We start from the raw sequence: 17,665 nt of genomic DNA on the forward strand, positions 1-17,665 counted from the left end.
TTACTTTAAAAAGGCACAACTCAATAGGTGACCGGGGGCGCTTTTCTTTGTTCTCCTCTGTTGCTCCTTTATTGTTTCTGCAAACAATGCTGAAGAGAACAACGACGTAAACAGCAAGGGGGAGACCAATGACATCACATCAGACCAGCAACTCCTTGAAGTCTAAAAAACACAATTATGATCGAAACAATTTTTTTTACCCATAAATGTGTGTAAATTACTGTATTTATACTTAGGATATTGTTTTCAGCAGGAAATGTTTTTCTTAAATAGCTGAAATGCCTCAGTCAGTAACACAAGAGGACTCCACTTTGTTTTACTTCTTTATGGTATTGTGGTGTTACTCTAAATTCAATGAATTGGCTAATCACATGCCATGCAGATACAGCAATAAATCATCCTGACTACCACCAAAAAGTAACACAGTAGCACCCCCAAGTGGATAATAAGACAATTTGACCTGCTTTGTTCTGAGACATGTAGCCTACTACAATTCCTAAAATCTCTTGTGTTTTTGAGTAGGCACCAGTGAATTTCACAAAGTATGTACAAAACAAGTTATTAAAGTTGATATGGGCACACATGATTAATAACAAAATCACATTTTATTGGTCACATACACATGGTTGTCAGATTTAATGCGAGTGTAGCAAAATGCTTCTAGTTCCAACAGTGCAGTAATATCTAACAAGTAATCTAACAATTCCCCAACAACTCCTTAGTACACACAAATCTGAAGGGGTGAATGAGAATATGTACATAAGTGTATGGATGAGCGATGGCCGAGCAGCATAGGCAAGGTGCAGTAGATGGTATAAAATACAGTACATACACGTGATATGAGTAATGCAAGATATGTAAACATTAAAGTGGCATTATTTAAAGTGACTAATGATCCATTTATTAAAGTGTCCAGTGATTGGGTCTCAGTGTAGGCAGCAGCCTCTCTGAGTTAGTGATGGCTATTTAACAGTGTGATGGCCTTGAGATTGAAAAACAGCTTCTATCTCTCGGTCCCAGCTTTTGATGCACTTGTACTGACCTCGCCTTCTGGATGATAGCGGGGTTCTAAAACAGGGATAGCAGTAATATAGTTGCTTGATGATCAAGTTTATCCATTTGCACTTTAACCATGTGAAAAAGTTGATTGTCCTGTGATGATCAGTTTGGCAACAATAGAGCCAAGGCAGTCTGTACAGAGATTTATGTGTCATGGAGGGAACAAAGGTAGAGGGTTTGCCCGAGAGGGGTGATGAGTTGTTGGGGGACAGAGGGGTTAGGGAACAAGAGAGAGGGGTTGAACAATGAGAAAGGGGTTAGAACAAAGAGAGAGGGGTTAGGAACAAAGAGAGAGGGGTTGAGAGAGGGGGTTAGGAACAAAAGAGAGGATTTAGGAACAAAGAGAAAGGGGTGAACAAAGAGAGAGGGGTTGAACAAAGAAAGGGGTTGAACAAAGAGAGAGGGGTTAGGAACAAAGAGAAGGGATTTAGGAACAAAGAGAAAGGGGTTAGGAACAAAGAGAGTGAAAGGGGTTAGGAACAAAGAGAAAGGGGTTAGGAACCAAAGGGGTTAGGAACAGAGAGGGGTTGAACAAAGAGAAAGGGGTTATGAACAAAGAGAAAGGGGTTGATTAGGAACAAAGAGAGAGGTGAACAAAGAGAAAGGGGTTAGGAACAAAGAGAGAGGGGTTAGGTAAAGGATTTAGGAACAAAGAGAAAGGGGTTCAGAGGTTTGGGTTGACTGTAAAGAGCAGGGTTAGGAACAAAGAGAGATATTTAGGAACAAGAGAAAGGGTTAGGAACAGGAACAAAGACAAAGGGGTTAGGAACCTGAAAGGGGTTGAACAAAAGAAAGGGGTTATTTGAACACTGCAAAGAGAAAGGGGTTGGAACGCCTTCAAAGAGAGAGGGGTTCAACAAAGAGAAACTTAGGAACTATTAAACAAAGAGAGAGGGGTTGTGGGTTGGACCATTTCAAATCAGACTTGAGTTTGACTATACAAATTTCCACCTTCAAAGAGAGAGGGGTTAGGAACAAAGATGATTAGGGGTTAGGAACCACTGCTGTCAAAGAGAAAGGGGTTTCTCGAGCATTCAGGGGTTGTGAATTAGGAACAAAGAGAAAAATAGAAAGAGAGGGGTTCAGAAAGGGGTTCCTTGAACAAAGACAGAGGGTTAGGAAAAATTCAGGGGGTTACAAAGCTGACAGGAATTCAATAGGAACAAAAGGCAGGGGTTGAAAAGGGGTTAGGGAAACTGGTCATATTTGGTAAAAATATTCATTTGCAATATAAGATTAAACAATAAGGGGGTATAATAACATGCATAAGGGGTTTGAACAAAGAGAGGTTGGGGTTGAACAAAGAGCTGAACACCAGATTTAGGAACAAAGAGAAAGGGGTTTTAGGAACAATTTCTCATAGGAACAAAAGAGAGACACATTTAGACAAAGAAAATGACAATCAAGGGGTTGATAGAGAAAGGGGTTAAACAAAGAAAGGGGTTGGAACAAAAGAGAGGGGTTAGGAACAGAAAAGGGTTGGAAACAAATCACAAAGAGAAAGGGTTGACAAACAATACATTTTAGGAACAGTGAATTTAATTTCACTATAAGGGGTTGCTATAAATGTACTATAATGCCATAGTGTTTTCATTACAATGAGATTTAAAGGGGTTAAAAACAAAGAGAAAGGGGTTAGGAACAGAGAAAGGGGTTGACATTTGTTAGGAACAAACAAAGGGGTTAGGAATTCCAAAAGGAACAAAGAGAAAGGAACAGGGGGTTAGGAACAAAGAGAAAGGGGTTAGGAACAAGAGAAATCAGGGGTTAGGAACAAAGAAAAGGGGTTAGGAACAAAGAAGAGGGGTTAGGAACAAAGAGAGAGGGGTTAGTAGACAGGGGTTAGGAACAAAGAAATACCAATGGGGAAAGAACATGCTAGGAACCATTATGGTTAGATAAACAAAGAGAAAGGGGTTAGGAACAAAGAGAGAGGGGTTAGGAACAAATATAAAGGGGTGTGTTCATTAGAGAGGGGTTAGGAACAAAGAGAGAGGGGTTAGGAACAAAGAGAAAGGGGTTAGGAACAAAGAGTAATATGTTTCGCAAGAGGAAAAAAAAGTGCCTTATGAAAATCAAAAATTCAAACTCAAGAGGCAGGCATCAAAGAGAAAGGGGTTATGAACAAAGAGAAAGGGGTTGCACTGTTGGACAAAGACAAAGCTGGAGAATTATTATTTTTTGAATATGTTGGCAAAACTTTCCCCCCTCTCCCCTGTGTCAATGGCAGAAGGCACAGTTAGGTTAACAATATTAATGGCATCTTTCTATACTCACATGGAACTTGATTCAGCCTACTAAATAATTACAAAAATAAATCTGGTTTTTTTTCATAATCAACACTGCATCACAATGTAATTCACAATCAATCATATTTATGAAACAGCCTAAAATTAAATGTCACCATTTGGTGCTGTTTCAAATGGTCACAAAGATATTGGTCAACATGCCACACCCACAAAACGGGGTTATTAAAACATTTAATTAGGAAGAACACCTTATTTTGACAGCCTACGGGGAACAATCAACTGCCTTGATTTGATTTTTTAGAAACACCTTTAAGGGATTTGACTCAACTTAGTTTTGAAGCTTGAAAGTTTTCAATCTTTTGCAAAAACAAATCATCCCATTTGACAGTTTACTGCACCAATCTGACAGAGGCGGGAGAACATTTTCCCGGGTAGGCTTTGACTATACAAATATTAGTCTCCTGTCTTTTTGATATGATTGTTTCATCGCCCAAGAAAGCTTTAGCAAGGGTCATCCCTGGTTTTGACTTGCATTGGTGTCTAAATGATGATTGTAAAGATGAACACATGGATATGCAACTGTCTAGCAATCAACAATAAAATGTGGATACTATAATCAAATTGAACTCATTTGCACAATTGTGCACTCTGTGACTTTTCATAGAGAAAGGAAGAAAAAACATCTACTTTGTAAAATGTTCCTAAATCCTTGATTTAGCAGATACATATGACAAAGGCCTATAATGCATTCATTTGTATAGATAATTTATCAGAGAATTAGATAGGCCCAGGGCATCAGGAATCACAACCAGGTGACAGTGGGCAAAGTTGCATACTGCCGTAAATGTACTGTGGCATGTTCGGATGAGTTGCCCCAGCCGTGAGTTGAACCATAAGTCTCCGCTTACTGTCAGTCCAACACCATACCTTTTGCTCTTAAGTGACCTCTTGGAAAGATTGTCCCTCCACAATCTAGGTCCTTTTGTGCACCAGTGTTGGGGATTTGCTGTCGAAGACACAGCTGCCTAACTTGTTCTGATGGGAAGACATTCATCAAGTAAAGTCAGTTCTAGGGTTGGGCGGTATCCATATTTTCATATCATCGTTGCACACAATAATTGCACACAAGGGGCGCTAATTTCTTTAAAAAAATAGACATTTAAGTCATTTAGCAGATCTTATCCAGAGCGACTTACAAATTGGTGAATCTCTCTGAATCCATGAACAGCCACAATAGTGCATCTAAATCATTTAAGGGGGGGGGTGAGAACTTTATCCTATCCTAGGTATTCCTTGAAGAGGTGGGGTTTCAGGTGATTCTCCAAGGTGGTGATTTGGTCCTGGCGTCGTGAACTATAACAGTTTGGGCGGAATAAGTGTGAGGCGAACTGATGAACGCAGTGCCCTTGTTTGGGTGTAGGGCCTGATCAGATTTCAAGTGTGCCGATTTTTTACGGTATTGAAAATTATACAATCAGTTTGTCTAAATACCCTGGTATCCAAGTGGAACTGCTGAGAGGAAACTGCTCATAATAATGGCTGGAATGGAGTCAATGGAATGGAAACAAATCAAATTCTATTTGTCACATGTGCCAAATACAACAGGTGTAAACCTTACAGTGAAATGCTTACTTACAAGCCCTAACCAACAATGCAGTTATACACACACACAGTGTGGTAAAAAAAGTATTTAGTCAACCACCAATTGTGCAAGTTCTCCCACTTAAAAAGATGAGAGAGGCCTGTAATTTTCATCATAGGTACACTTCAACTATGACAGACAAAATGAGAAGAAAAAAATTCCAGAAAATCACATTGTAGGAATTTTAATGAATTTATTTGCAAATTATGGTGGAAAATAATAATAATAATCCATAATAAATTCAACAACAGCCCAGTTGATGAGAATTTCGGTCCTCCTTTTCCTGTAGTTCACAAACCTTTGTCTTGGTCACGTGGAGGGAGAGGTTGTTGTCCTGGCACCAGGCCAGGTGTCTGACCTCCTTCCTATAGGCTGTCTCGTCGTTGATCAGGCCTACCATTGTTGTGTCATCTGCAAACTTAATGATGGTGTTGGAGTCATGCCTGGCCGTGCAGTCATAATTGAACAAGGAGTACAGGAGGGGACTGAGCACGCAACCCTGAGGGGCCCCGTGTTGAGGATAAGCGTGGCGTGGGTACCAACTGGGGGCGGCCCATTAGGAAGCCCAGGATCCAGTTGCAGAGGGAGGAGTTTAGACCCAGGGTCCTTAGCTAAGTGATGAGCTATGAGGGGACTATGGTGTTGAATGCTGAGCTGTAGTCAATGAATAGCATTCTCACATAGGTGTTCCTATTGTCCAGGTGGCAAAGGGCAGTGTGGAGTGCAAGAGAAATTGCAACATCTGTGGATCTGTTTGGGCGTTATGCAAATTGGAGTGGGTCTAGGGTCTCTGGGATAATAGTGTTGATGTGATCCATGACCAGCCGTTCAAAACACTTCATGGCTACAGAAGTGAGTGCTACAGGTCGGTAGTCATTTAGGCAGGTTACCTTAGTGTTCTTGGGCACAGGGACTATGGTGGTCTGCTTGAAACATGTTGGTATTACAGACTCAGATAGGGAGAGGTTGAAAATGTCAGTGAAGACACTTGCCAGTTGAGTGCATGCTCGGAGTACATGTCCCGGTAATCCGTCTGTCCCTGCTGCCTTGTGAATGTTTACCTGTTTAAAAGGTCTTACTCGCATCGGCTGCGGAGAGCGTGATCACACAGTCATCTGGAACAGCTGATGCTCACATGCATGTTTTAGAGTGTTACTTGCCTCGAAGCGAGCATAGAAGTAATTTAGCTCGTCTGGTAGGCTTGTGTCACTGGGCAGCTCTTGGCTATGCTTCTATTGGTGATGCCATTCCATTGACTCCAGCCATTATTATTGTTGGACTATTGTGATGGCTAATTTCTGCATTACCAAATGAGGAGAGTTACAAACTTCACACAACAGTCAAAGTTATACTTAAACTACATCTTTAATAATAAGATAGCACTGATGTCACAAATATTACCGAAGGTGACTCCCCTTCTTGTTCGGGTGGCGCTCGGCGGTCGTCGTCGCCGGTCTACTAGCTATCACCGATCCGTTGTTCTGTGTTCCTTTGGTTTTGTCTGATTGGTATCACCTGTTTCTTGTTTGGTTGTTAGGGTGGGGTTATATATAGTTTGTTCAGCCCGCTTCTGTTTCGTGCGGGCTTGTTCGTCTGTTCTGTGTTTGAGTGTATTTTGTTTGTATTTTGGGTTTCGCGCTGTCCGTTATTATTTCTGATCATTTGTTTTCCTACTTTTGTTCATGTTATTTTTCCTGGACATTAAAGCGTGTTTTTTCCCACATCTTTTGCTCTCTGCGCCTGACTCCACACCTCCTCACTCATTTGTCGTAACAACTGACTTTCAACGATTTGCCATTTCTAATTAACCGTTGATAGTGACAACACAAAAGTACAAAGATCTTTTATAGCCAAGATACACCCCTCTCAACCTACATGACGAACCACAGATGGTCACAAGGTTAAGATTTTATAATGTGAAAGGAGTATCCTGTAGCCAGATAGCATTCACTATAAATTATCGTTCAGTTTGGTCCCTCATCTCATTGCTGGTACTTCATAACAGAAAATCACCAACTCATCCAATGGCATAAATCAACTGTCAACTCTAGATACTCCCATCTCAAGTAAAACCCCTTCTTGACCCCTCTCCTGGACAAGCTCACTGAGGGGAGTGAGCCTCTATGTCATACACTATCCCAGGATAAGTGCTATATCAGAAAGGACATACAATGGATCCAGACACTGCCATACACCTCCCCACAATGCCAAAGGAGGGAGTGACTTGCGCACAGACATTGTGGAGACAAGTAATCGGTTCCCCATTAATCACGCCATCCCTTCACAAGATTTAAGAATAGGTAAAGACACATTCACATATGAAGACAATGTTCCATCCTGTCCTCTTCCCTTTCTGATATTCTGCATAGCACCAGAGACATGTAAAAGACAAGCCTGACCCCTCCCCTCTCTGGGCCCCAAGTGACTGAGCCCCAGGTGAGAGAAAAGTGCAACTGCCAACACCAAAGCCCAAAGGGATGCATTCTAATAACAAGTATATCACATCAGCATATTATGCAGATAAGACATCTTAATTATTGTACACCAAGTCAGAACCGTAGGATAAATTAAGAGGTGGAAATAGGCCAAATTATTAGGATGAGGCACATGGGCTACTAAGAGCTTACTACACAACATAAACTTAGAATTACTTTCTTAGCTAGAGTATACATAATTCCCTGGCACTTTACAATTATGGAGCAGCATACAAGACATTTTTGGACTCATCTCATTGTGCTGTGCTCACTTGAACAAGGGGGTGGCGCTGCTGTCCTTTGTGGGCAAATTTTGTCATCAAACTTTGCCATCGAAGTCTGGCATTTTCTGAGAACTGGGAACTCTGAGAAAAAAAAGTTGAATCATGATGACGTCGGTGATCTTCAGGTCGTAGCTCCAGAAAGAGGCCAGAGTTCCTCATTTACAATTCAGAGTTGGATGAAAGTTCTAAACTTTTTTTCCCCAGTCATAGGTCTTTTTTCCAGAGTTCCCAATTGTTTTGAACTCACAGTTAGCCACTGATTCCTTCCAAACCACTTTTAGTTGGATTTGCGATTTCCAACTCGTTGTGTAATGTTTATGTCCAATGGCCGATGAGCACCGATACATTTGATCTATATTGTTTCTTCATTATTTCTCTTCATATGACAAGGATTAAAAAGGATTTGCCAGTAGATTGTTGACTTGATTCATGATGATGACTGCTAGTTAAGATATTGAAAGTATGATTATGTTGAAAGTATGATGTCCAAACAAAGCTACTGTAGATATAACGTGATTTGACATCATTTTATGTGTGGCCTATGACCTTCAGCCTTCTTGGATGGGCACTTCTGATGTAACTCTATGGCAGCATCCAAGGGGATAGAATGTTCTAAGTCTACCCTTAGACTTGGTGGTGATGTAGTGTCCCCATGAGTGACAGAACACTGAGCCAATCATGGCGCAAAGCTCCATATCTTCTGCTGGCTTGCACTACCACCACAGAAAGCACTGAGCAGGCCGAAACACCTGCATTTTGGAGCTCCCTTCCTCAAGAAAACAAAGAGACCATGTTTGTACGCAGCTTTATTACCCAAATGATATATATACACAATTTTACGTTGTTTGCAAACTGATGTGACACGTTAAACATATTGTATTTTAATTTGATGTTTTGCAAAAAATGTGGGGCTCAAAACAGGTTAACTAGTGTCAGTGGTTGGCAAAATACAATACACCCAGCTGGTCTAAAGCAAAAAAGGTGGAATTAAAAACATGGACCTGGGTTGTAGTGCTGCTTGTATTCTTGCCATTCTTGACAGCCAGACAGCTGATGTTCTGAAAGAGCGGCAAAATCTGGATCCCTACAAATCAGCTGGGTTAGACAATCTGGACCCTCTCTTTGTAAAATTATCCGCCAAAATTGTTGCAACCCCTATTACTAGCCTATTCAACCTTTCTTTCGTATCGTCTGAGATCCCCAAAGATTGGAAAGCCGCCGCGGTCATCCCCCTCTTAAAAGGGGGAGACACTCTAGACCTATATCTATCCTGCCCTGCATTTCTAAAATCTTTGAAAGCCAAGTTAACAAACAGATCACAGACCATTTTGAATCCCACCGCATTCCCACCGAATCTCACCACATTCTTATCGGCAGACTCAATAGTCTTAACTTCTCAAATTACTGCCTCACCTGGTTCACCAACTACTTCTCAGATAGAGTTCAGTGTGTCAAATCGGAGGGTTTGTTGTCCGGACCTCTGGAAGTCTCTATGGGGGTGCCACAGGGTTCAATTCTCTGGCCGACTCTTTTCTCTGTATATATCAATGATGTCGCTTTTGCTGCTGGTGATTATTTGATCCACCTCTACGCAGACGACACCATTCTGTATACATCTGTCCCTTCTTTGGATACTGTGCTAACAAACCTCCAAACGAGCTTAAACACCATACAACACTCCTTCCGTGGTCTCAAACGGCTTTTAAATGCTAGTGAAACTAAGTGCATGCTCTTCAACCAATTGCTGCCCGCACCCTCCCGCATTACTACTCTGGACGGTTCTGACCTAGAATATGTGGACAACTACAAATATCTAGGTGTCTGGTTAGGACTGTAACTCTCCTTCCAGACTCACATTAAGCATCTTTAATCCAAAAATAGCACACCCAACTACCTCATCCCCCCATGTTATTACTTACCCTCTTGCTCTTTTTCACCCCAGTATCTCTACTTGCACAGCATCATCTGCTCATCTATCACTCCAGTATTAATGCTAAATTGTAATTATTTCGCCTCTATGGCCTATTTATTGCCTACCTCCCTACTCTTCCACATTTGCACACTGTACATTGATTTTTCATTTTTCCCCGCTATTGTGTTATTAACTGTACGTTTGTTTATGTGTAACTGTGTTGTTATTCTTGTCGCACTGCTTTGCTTTATCTTGGTCAGGTCGCAGTTGTAAATGAGAACTTGTTCTCAACTGACCTACCTGGTTAAATAAATGTGAAGAAAAAAAATGCATTCATCATTACAATGCCCTACTCATCGAGCTGTTTGACCCTTGTGAGTCTCCGTAGTGTAACTAGGAAGGGATTTGGTTACTAAGCGAAACGGGAAGAGAGAAATCTAAGGATTTTCTCCAGCCTCAAACAAACATAACTTTGAAATTATATTTTGGAGAGGGAACATTGACTGGTAAGCAATTTGATGCAAAAAGTACTTTTGTAAAGACAAATATCGATTCACTTTACGCTAGCTAACTTTTGTTAGGACTTTACTGATGGCGTCATATTTTGAATCTAGCTAGCTACGCTATCTACTGTAGCTAGCAAGTAACGGCTTGGTCCATTGCTTTTGTCTAACAGAAGCAGTTGGATCCGTTTCTAAATAGGTAACTGAATAGAGTTTTCCCATCTAGATCTATATGGCTCTACCAACCCTCTCTGCCCACTGGCCTAGTCGAGTTCGTTCTCTGGAAAGACAGATGGTGCGGCACTGCCGGCAGCGGGAACAGGAGGCATGTTGGCGGCAGCAATGGGAGATGAACTCGAAGTACTACAGACAACAGAACGTTGTAAGCAGTAAGCAGGCACACTGGAGTTCTCGTCAATCATACCAGGAGAGGTAGGCCTAATTCTCAAGGGCTGTATTGTCCTTCCGCTGTATTGTTTGTACTTCAGAAACTTTTCATTGACTGAGATACTATGATGGGAATTAGGCTATAACTAATTTCATGCTTAAAAAATGTCCTGATTCTCCAATCGTATCTAGTATTGATCCAAATTTTCTTGTAGTGGCAATAGTTCAACAATGATAAGAACACCATCAGTAGATCTAATGGATTATACTTGAAAACCATTATCACTAGTTAATGGCTTGTCTCCTTTCTCTCCCATCTATCAGTATGTCAGCATACCACAAAGAGAGACTGAAAGAGGAGAAGGTGGTGAGTCTGGAGAAGCGCAGGGAGCGTCTCAGGACCCTGCTCCAGAAGGAGCGGGACCAGCTTGAGGCTGAGTTACGGGATGTTGTCCCTGACAGGAGCACACTGACTAGGCAACTGGTGGACAAGACCGAAGACCTCCGCTCAGGCCGAGAGGAACGAAGGAAGAAGGTATAGAGGCACCAACCTCATCCGGTTTATTTAAAAACAAATAAGATACACGAGCACTGAGCTGGCAGAGTGCATGACCATTGACATATGATTTTTGTTGTTTTACTATTCCACCACACAGCTAGCAAAAGAGCTGTTGAGGGAGCACTGGAAGAAAAACAACCCTGAGTTGCAGAAGGTTAGTGGCCGACGAATTGGAGGTTTAGGATGCCATGACTAGCCCTTGACAGTTCGTCACAACAACATGTGTTTCTTATTGGACAAGTTCTTCCCGTTTCAGTTCATTTGGTGCGTAATGAACACAACACTGGTGACTAAGTGCTGTATAGTACAACTGTTGTCAAGTACACTTGATCTGGAAACCAAAGGGCTTGTGATGCAATTGTTCCATCTCGTCTGTGTATCGAATCCTGATTGAACTGTTTGTGTCTACAGGTCGAGTCAACTTTACATAAAGATCATGTGGTGAGCCACTGGCAGACACAGACCTTGGTGAAAAAACAGGTATGCGCTCAATGCTACAGCCAGTATTACCCTTTTGTCGCAGGGTTTAGTTCACTTTAGTTAGTGCGCTTTAACTCAGGTTTGAGTATTTACTTTCAAGATGGTCATTAGTATTTAAAGAGCATTCTTTCATCCGTGAGTACAGTATTCTTTTATGGAAATAAACTCCAATTAGACTACTCTTTAATCAGGGTGAGTGAAAAATAAGACATTCCTTAAATGTGTGGACATCCACAATGCTTATTCAAAATAAGAGAAATAGTGTAGACATATCTTAAACTGATTATCATTCGAAAGACAATGAAGTGGTAATCCAAAGTAATCCCTGCATTGAAACCTGCAGCACGAGGAGGCAGCCCAGGAGGAGAAGAGGCGCTTTGAGAACGAATACGAGACGAGTCGACGGGAGGCGCTGCAGAGGATGAAGCAGGCAGAGGAGAGAAGAAGAGGAGAGGACAGGGAGAGAGCCAAGGAGCTCCATAAACAGATGGAAGAGCTCAAGCTCCGGGAGGAAGAGGTAAGCAAGCAGCTGTTGTTCAGTCTCTGGACACTTTAGTTCTGCAAAGGAGGAAAATGGTACTGTTAAACCATACGAAGAAGCACTGTACATGGTGTAGTGCATTGAGTAAAGCAAGACTAGGGAGACCAGTCAGATGACATATTCATAATAATTTGTCCATTTCAGAAAATTTGTCTTGCATCTCATCTCAAACTCAACAGCATCACCACATATACTGCGTAAATACATACAACAATATAAATCACAAGCAAAATACAACAAAAACAACACGTGGATACAGTCCATGGGGTAAGCAACATTTCAGATTCATGGGGGTGGCGGGCAGTCGTTTGTTTGATACTGTTGAGGATGAATGATTTCTGGTATTGGCAGCCTGTTGGTAAGACCTGGTAGTCCCGCATAAGCCTAATTTGGAATTGCACTGTAAATGCTGGTAGTGTGACTGAGCCCCTATGCTATCTCTGTTTCTCAGGCCAGGTGTCTGAAGAAGGAGCAGGAGGCCCTGCTGTCCCAGCGCTGGGAGGTGGAGAAGCTGGAGGAGGAGAGAAGGAAGGTGGAGGAGTGCCACAAGAAATCTGAAATGGGGTAAGTGACTCTCCCATTGGAAGAGTTCAGTCAAGGATGAAAACTATAAATAAACCATCTGGACTGAAAAACTGCCTCATGTCCAGTAGCTGTTGTTTTGTGGTTTGATCAAACTGTTTCCTTACTCAGGCGATTCTTGACCCGCCAGTACCGCGCCCAACTGAAGAGGAGAGCCCAGCAGGTCCAGGAGGAGCTGGTTTGTCCGCTTGTTTTTTTAATTGCTCAGCTGTATGTGAATTGACACACCCTTCACCAGTGACCACTGCTTGCAATGCCTGTGTCATTCACCAGGAGGCGGACCGCAAGATTCTGGCAGCCCTGCTGGAGGGGGAGCAGGAGGACCAGCGTCTGGAAAGCGTTCGGCGGGAGAGGGCAGTGGCGGATGCCGCCTGGATGAAGCACGTCATTGAAGAGCAGCTCCAGCTAGAGAGGGAGAGGGAGGCAGAGTTTGATGTCCTGTACCGGTCAGTAGAACCAATACTATCATGACTCCCCCTAACAGTCTAGGTCTGACTATGGGGTGGAGATCTGCGTTTGTATTGTATAAGTTAAATTACTGGTCTTGTCAGGGAGGAGGCCCAGCGTGTTTGGGAGAAGCGGGAGGCGGAGTGGGAGAAGGAGAGGAGAGCCAGGGAGAGGCTTATGCAGGAGGTGAGTGGGCCTGAGGGGAAGGGAGGGTAGGACATGAGCAACACACCAAGGAGTGCCAAGCTTGCGTCTTTGTAACTACAGAAGACTAGAGAATCCAAGCGTCTCCTTTTCTCCCTGGAAGGTTCTGGCAGGCAGACAACAGCAGCTGGATGTCAAGATGCAGGAGAACCGTAAGGCTCAGGAGGAGTCTCTGAGGAGGCGCGAGGAGCTGATCGAAGAGCTAGAGCTGGAGCGGCAGACCAGACGCCAAGAGAAGGAGGAGGACGAGGTTCACAGGACGGCTCGGATGCAGGAGATCAATGCACAGGTTGGCAGGAACCTTCAAACTCCAATTCTAAAAGGATGTATGAAAGGCCTTGAACAGCCTGTGTTGACCTGGGTCAGTTGTTGACATGGGTTAGAGGATGAAGCTGTCTAATGTGGCTCATTGTTCTCTCTCCTCTGCAGGTGGAGCAGCGGCGTCGGGGGCAGTGGGAAGAGCAGCGACGGAGGGAGCAGATGGAGGAGGTGGAGAGGGAGGCCCTGAGGTTGCAGGAGGAGGAGCTGAGGCTGGAGACTCATAGAATGGCCCAGCAGGGCTACCAGGACAAGGTACTGAACCACGGTCCTGTTCATTTGGGCACACAATATCAACATTTTTACCTAGCAGCTATACAGATAACAATTCATTTGGAAAATATACTGAACAAAAATAGAAACGCAACATGCAACAATTTCAAAGATTTTACTGAGTTACAGTTCATATAAGGAAATCAGTAAATTGAAATAAATTCATTAGGGCTGAATCTATGGATTTCACATGACTGGGAATACAGATATGAATATGTTGGTCACAGATACAGTACCTTAAAATTATAGGGGCGTGGATTGGAAAACCAGTCTATCTAGTGTGACCACCATTTGCCTCATGCAGCACAACACATCTTTGCATGGAGTTGATTGTGGCCTGTAGAATGTTTTCCTACTTCTCTTCAATGCCTTTGCGAAGTTGCTGGATATTGGCGGGAACTGCAACACCCTGTTGTCGTGTCTTGGCTATCATTAATGTTATGACAATTGTTTTATCAAATCAATTAACTATGTTTAATTATTATGTTGATTAAATGAATCATCGCAACTATTAACTCATTAGCAATCTTGGGGCACCACAGAAAAAGTTTATTTAACGAGTTACCGTTTTCCGAATGAACTCTTATAGATCTCTTACATTTTCATTAATTAACTGTTACCTTCTATCAGTCGCATTCTGAACATTGTTGAATTCAAATCTGCACAAACCCTCGTCTCCATGATGAATCAGCGATACACAAATTGGCGTAATTATTTATTTACTAACTAAATAATCACACAGAATTACATACACACACACTCACACGATATAGTTATTGGTTACTAACACAATGCAATGAAAGGTCCATAGTGGACTAAACCGTTATGATGGCTTGTTACACAAAATGAAAAGAGAGGGGAATGTAAGAAAGTGGGAGAAAAGACAAAGGACTTCACTATTGGACATACAGCTGATAACTATGCTCATGGAAATACTATGCACATGAACGGCTGGCTGCTCATTCGAAAAGAATTGCAATGTACATATTTACGATTGTATGCCTTTGTTATCTCTGTGTTGAAATTGCCGGTCCATTTTCTGAAGAGTCAGTTGACAGAGTCTGGTTGTCCACCAGAGATCCCCCTCCTTTGTAGTCGTAGCTTGTTCAGCAGCTCTGTTCCTTAGAATAGAGTGGTGAGAGGAAATTGTACTTTGTTTCTCGTTTTCGGTCGAGTTTCCTAGACTATTTTACATATACAGCAGCAGACTGTGAATGTGCAGTCTTTAGTTTTGTAGATTTCTTAACCATTTGTAACATATTCCGCTGCCACTGCTGGTAGCTGGTCTATAGAGTAACCATTCGTGACGTTCGGTTCACACCTTCCACCTGCTTGGTCTCTTTTTTTAAATATATTTTTTATTTAACTAGGCAAGTCAGTTAAAAACAAATTCTTATTTACAATGATGGCCTAGGAACAGTGGGTTAACTGCCTTGTTCTCTATTGTCTTATCATTTCAACATGTAGGCACAGCTCCATGCTCTCTGGTCTTGTAGAGATTTTCTTCTTCTCTGTTAAAAGTTTCTGAGTTTCTAGCCATTCCGTACCTTTCAGCTCACACTGTCGGTCTCGCTGGCCTAATATACATTTTGTCACGAGTCCTATTTAAGCACTCGGGGGGGTAATGTCTGTGCTCACGTCGGTGTGGTGACTAAGTGGTTAAGACTTCCTATGAAAAACAATTCTCTCATTTAGAAGGCTAACATCACATTACATCTTCTCAGAAATAGTTTCATATTTCTGTCAGCTATGATCCTCACCCAAAAGGGCAAGTCATGACACTGTCGTACACGTCGATCCAGAGCATTTCAAACAGCTCAATTTGTGACATGTCTAGTGAGTATGCAGGCCATGGAAGAACTAGGACATTTTCAGCTTCTAGGAATTGTGTACAGATCCTTGCGACATGGGGCCGTGCATTATCATGCTGAAACATGAAGTGATGGCGGCGGATGAATGCAATTGTGTTCGTTGTCCGTAGCTTATGCCTGTCCATATCATAACCCCACCACCACCATGGGGCATTCTGTTCACACAACGCCATACACGTGGTCTGCAGTTGAGGCCGGTTGGACGTACTGCCAAATTCTTTCAATTGACGTTGGGAGGCGGCTTATGGTAGAGAAATTATCATTAAATCTTCTGTAACAGCTCTGGTGGACATTCCTGCAGTCAGCATGACAATTGCACGCTCCCTTAACTTGAGACATCTGTGGCATTGTGTTGTGTGACAACCACTATTTTGTGTAAATATCATGGTGTTTAATCAGCTTCTTGATATGCCACACCTATCAGGTGGATGGATTATCTTGTCTAAGGAGAAATTTGTGCACAAATTGAGTCGATTTTGTGCATATGGAACATTTCTAGCATCTTATTTCAGCTCATGAAACATGGGACCAACACTTTACATGTTGCATTTATATTTTTGTTCAGTGTATAAGCCTATTGCAGTTGATTTGGATTGATATCTTACCATGTTTGCTCTTAATTGCTAAAGCACTTGATTAGTTTTGTCCCATATTCATACAGTCTTCCTCTCATAGATTCGTAGCAGACCCCGATCAGCCTGGACATGACGATCCTGGGAGGCCAAAAAAGACACAGCACAATCATATGTTTTTATACACATTTGTACAAAAAGTTAATCTTAATGCGTTTAGAACTTATCAAGTATTCCAACACCATGCTCATCAGTTACAGAAAGTGGTTGTAGAGCTTTACAAAATGGTGTGTAAGGGATAGCATTACAATCTTGGGTTTTATGTTTATATAATATTTTTGATTTAATTGTAATTTTTTTCATTAAAATAAATCACTGTTCCTTTCTTTGCACATTTTTCTGCTCTCATGGATGAAGCACATCACACAAGAATATAACAAATAATTACTTGGTCATTAATAGACAGAATAACTACATTATCACAAATACAACATGAGAAGGTTAATTATAAATTACTTTTATAAAAAAAACACACAACACTGCATCTATGATAACTGCAGGACTGACACCTATTGAAAGTCCATTCAGAACAAGAGAAGCACAGAGGGACATTTCCTTGATCACATTTCAAGTACAGTATAACACAGCTCTGAACCATCTGCTAATAATGACGACCACCCGCTGGCAGAATTGTAGAGGAGATATCTACAATCCTATCCAATTAGTTGCACATTTAATAAAAACTTAGTAGCATTACAAAATGGAGCACAAAAACACACGGAAGAGGGAAAATGATTCATAAGCTGCAAGTCTAGCTATGGTCACAGCACTAACACTGTTCTCGTACACAAGCAAATACAGCACCCTGTCTACCATCTTAGATGGTTCAAAAAAGATATCACTAGAATTCAATACAAACAACAGATTGCTGGTGAAGAGCATCCTTTGCCCCCCCTGAATAAGTGTTGATATGAAATTGGCATAGATAGCTGTAGATGCATTTCAAAATGGAAGCAATAACACAGGGGAGGCACATTGGCATTGCAGGGATACACAAATGTGCACAGATGAGATGGTTCAAGTCAGTTCCAAATCTCTCAACATTCCTTCCTACACTTGCTGGAATCATATTAAATTATACATTAGAATTCCATAGTTAGGTTACAGCAGGGATCATCAACTAGATTCAGCTGCGGGACTATTTTTTTTGTTGAGTAAATGTTCAGGGGGCCGGAACATAAATACTAATAATTTGTTGACTGCAAGAAGCCCAAACAGATTGTTTTTAAGTTATTATATTAAAAAAAA

General features: G+C 41.9%; 1 protein-coding gene across 1 annotated transcript; it reads left to right on the forward strand.

The window, feature by feature from the left end:
- The first annotated feature begins 10,008 nt into the window (after positions 1-10,008).
- tchp (trichoplein, keratin filament binding) lies at positions 10,009-16,737 on the forward strand. Its single transcript, XM_064954599.1, has 13 exons — positions 10,009-10,126; positions 10,350-10,555; positions 10,835-11,045; positions 11,167-11,223; positions 11,481-11,549; positions 11,893-12,066; positions 12,542-12,654; positions 12,784-12,850; positions 12,946-13,118; positions 13,224-13,305; positions 13,427-13,612; positions 13,753-13,896; positions 16,461-16,737. Exons 2-13 carry the CDS (start codon positions 10,356-10,358, stop codon positions 16,491-16,493), a joined length of 1,509 nt encoding a protein of 502 aa, XP_064810671.1. The 5' UTR covers positions 10,009-10,126; positions 10,350-10,355; the 3' UTR covers positions 16,494-16,737.
- Positions 16,738-17,665: the final 928 nt, after the last annotated feature.

The sequence above is a fragment of the Oncorhynchus masou genome, chromosome 1, assembly GCF_036934945.1.
Source record: "Oncorhynchus masou masou isolate Uvic2021 chromosome 1, UVic_Omas_1.1, whole genome shotgun sequence".
In the NCBI taxonomy this organism is placed as follows: domain Eukaryota; kingdom Metazoa; phylum Chordata; class Actinopteri; order Salmoniformes; family Salmonidae; genus Oncorhynchus; species Oncorhynchus masou.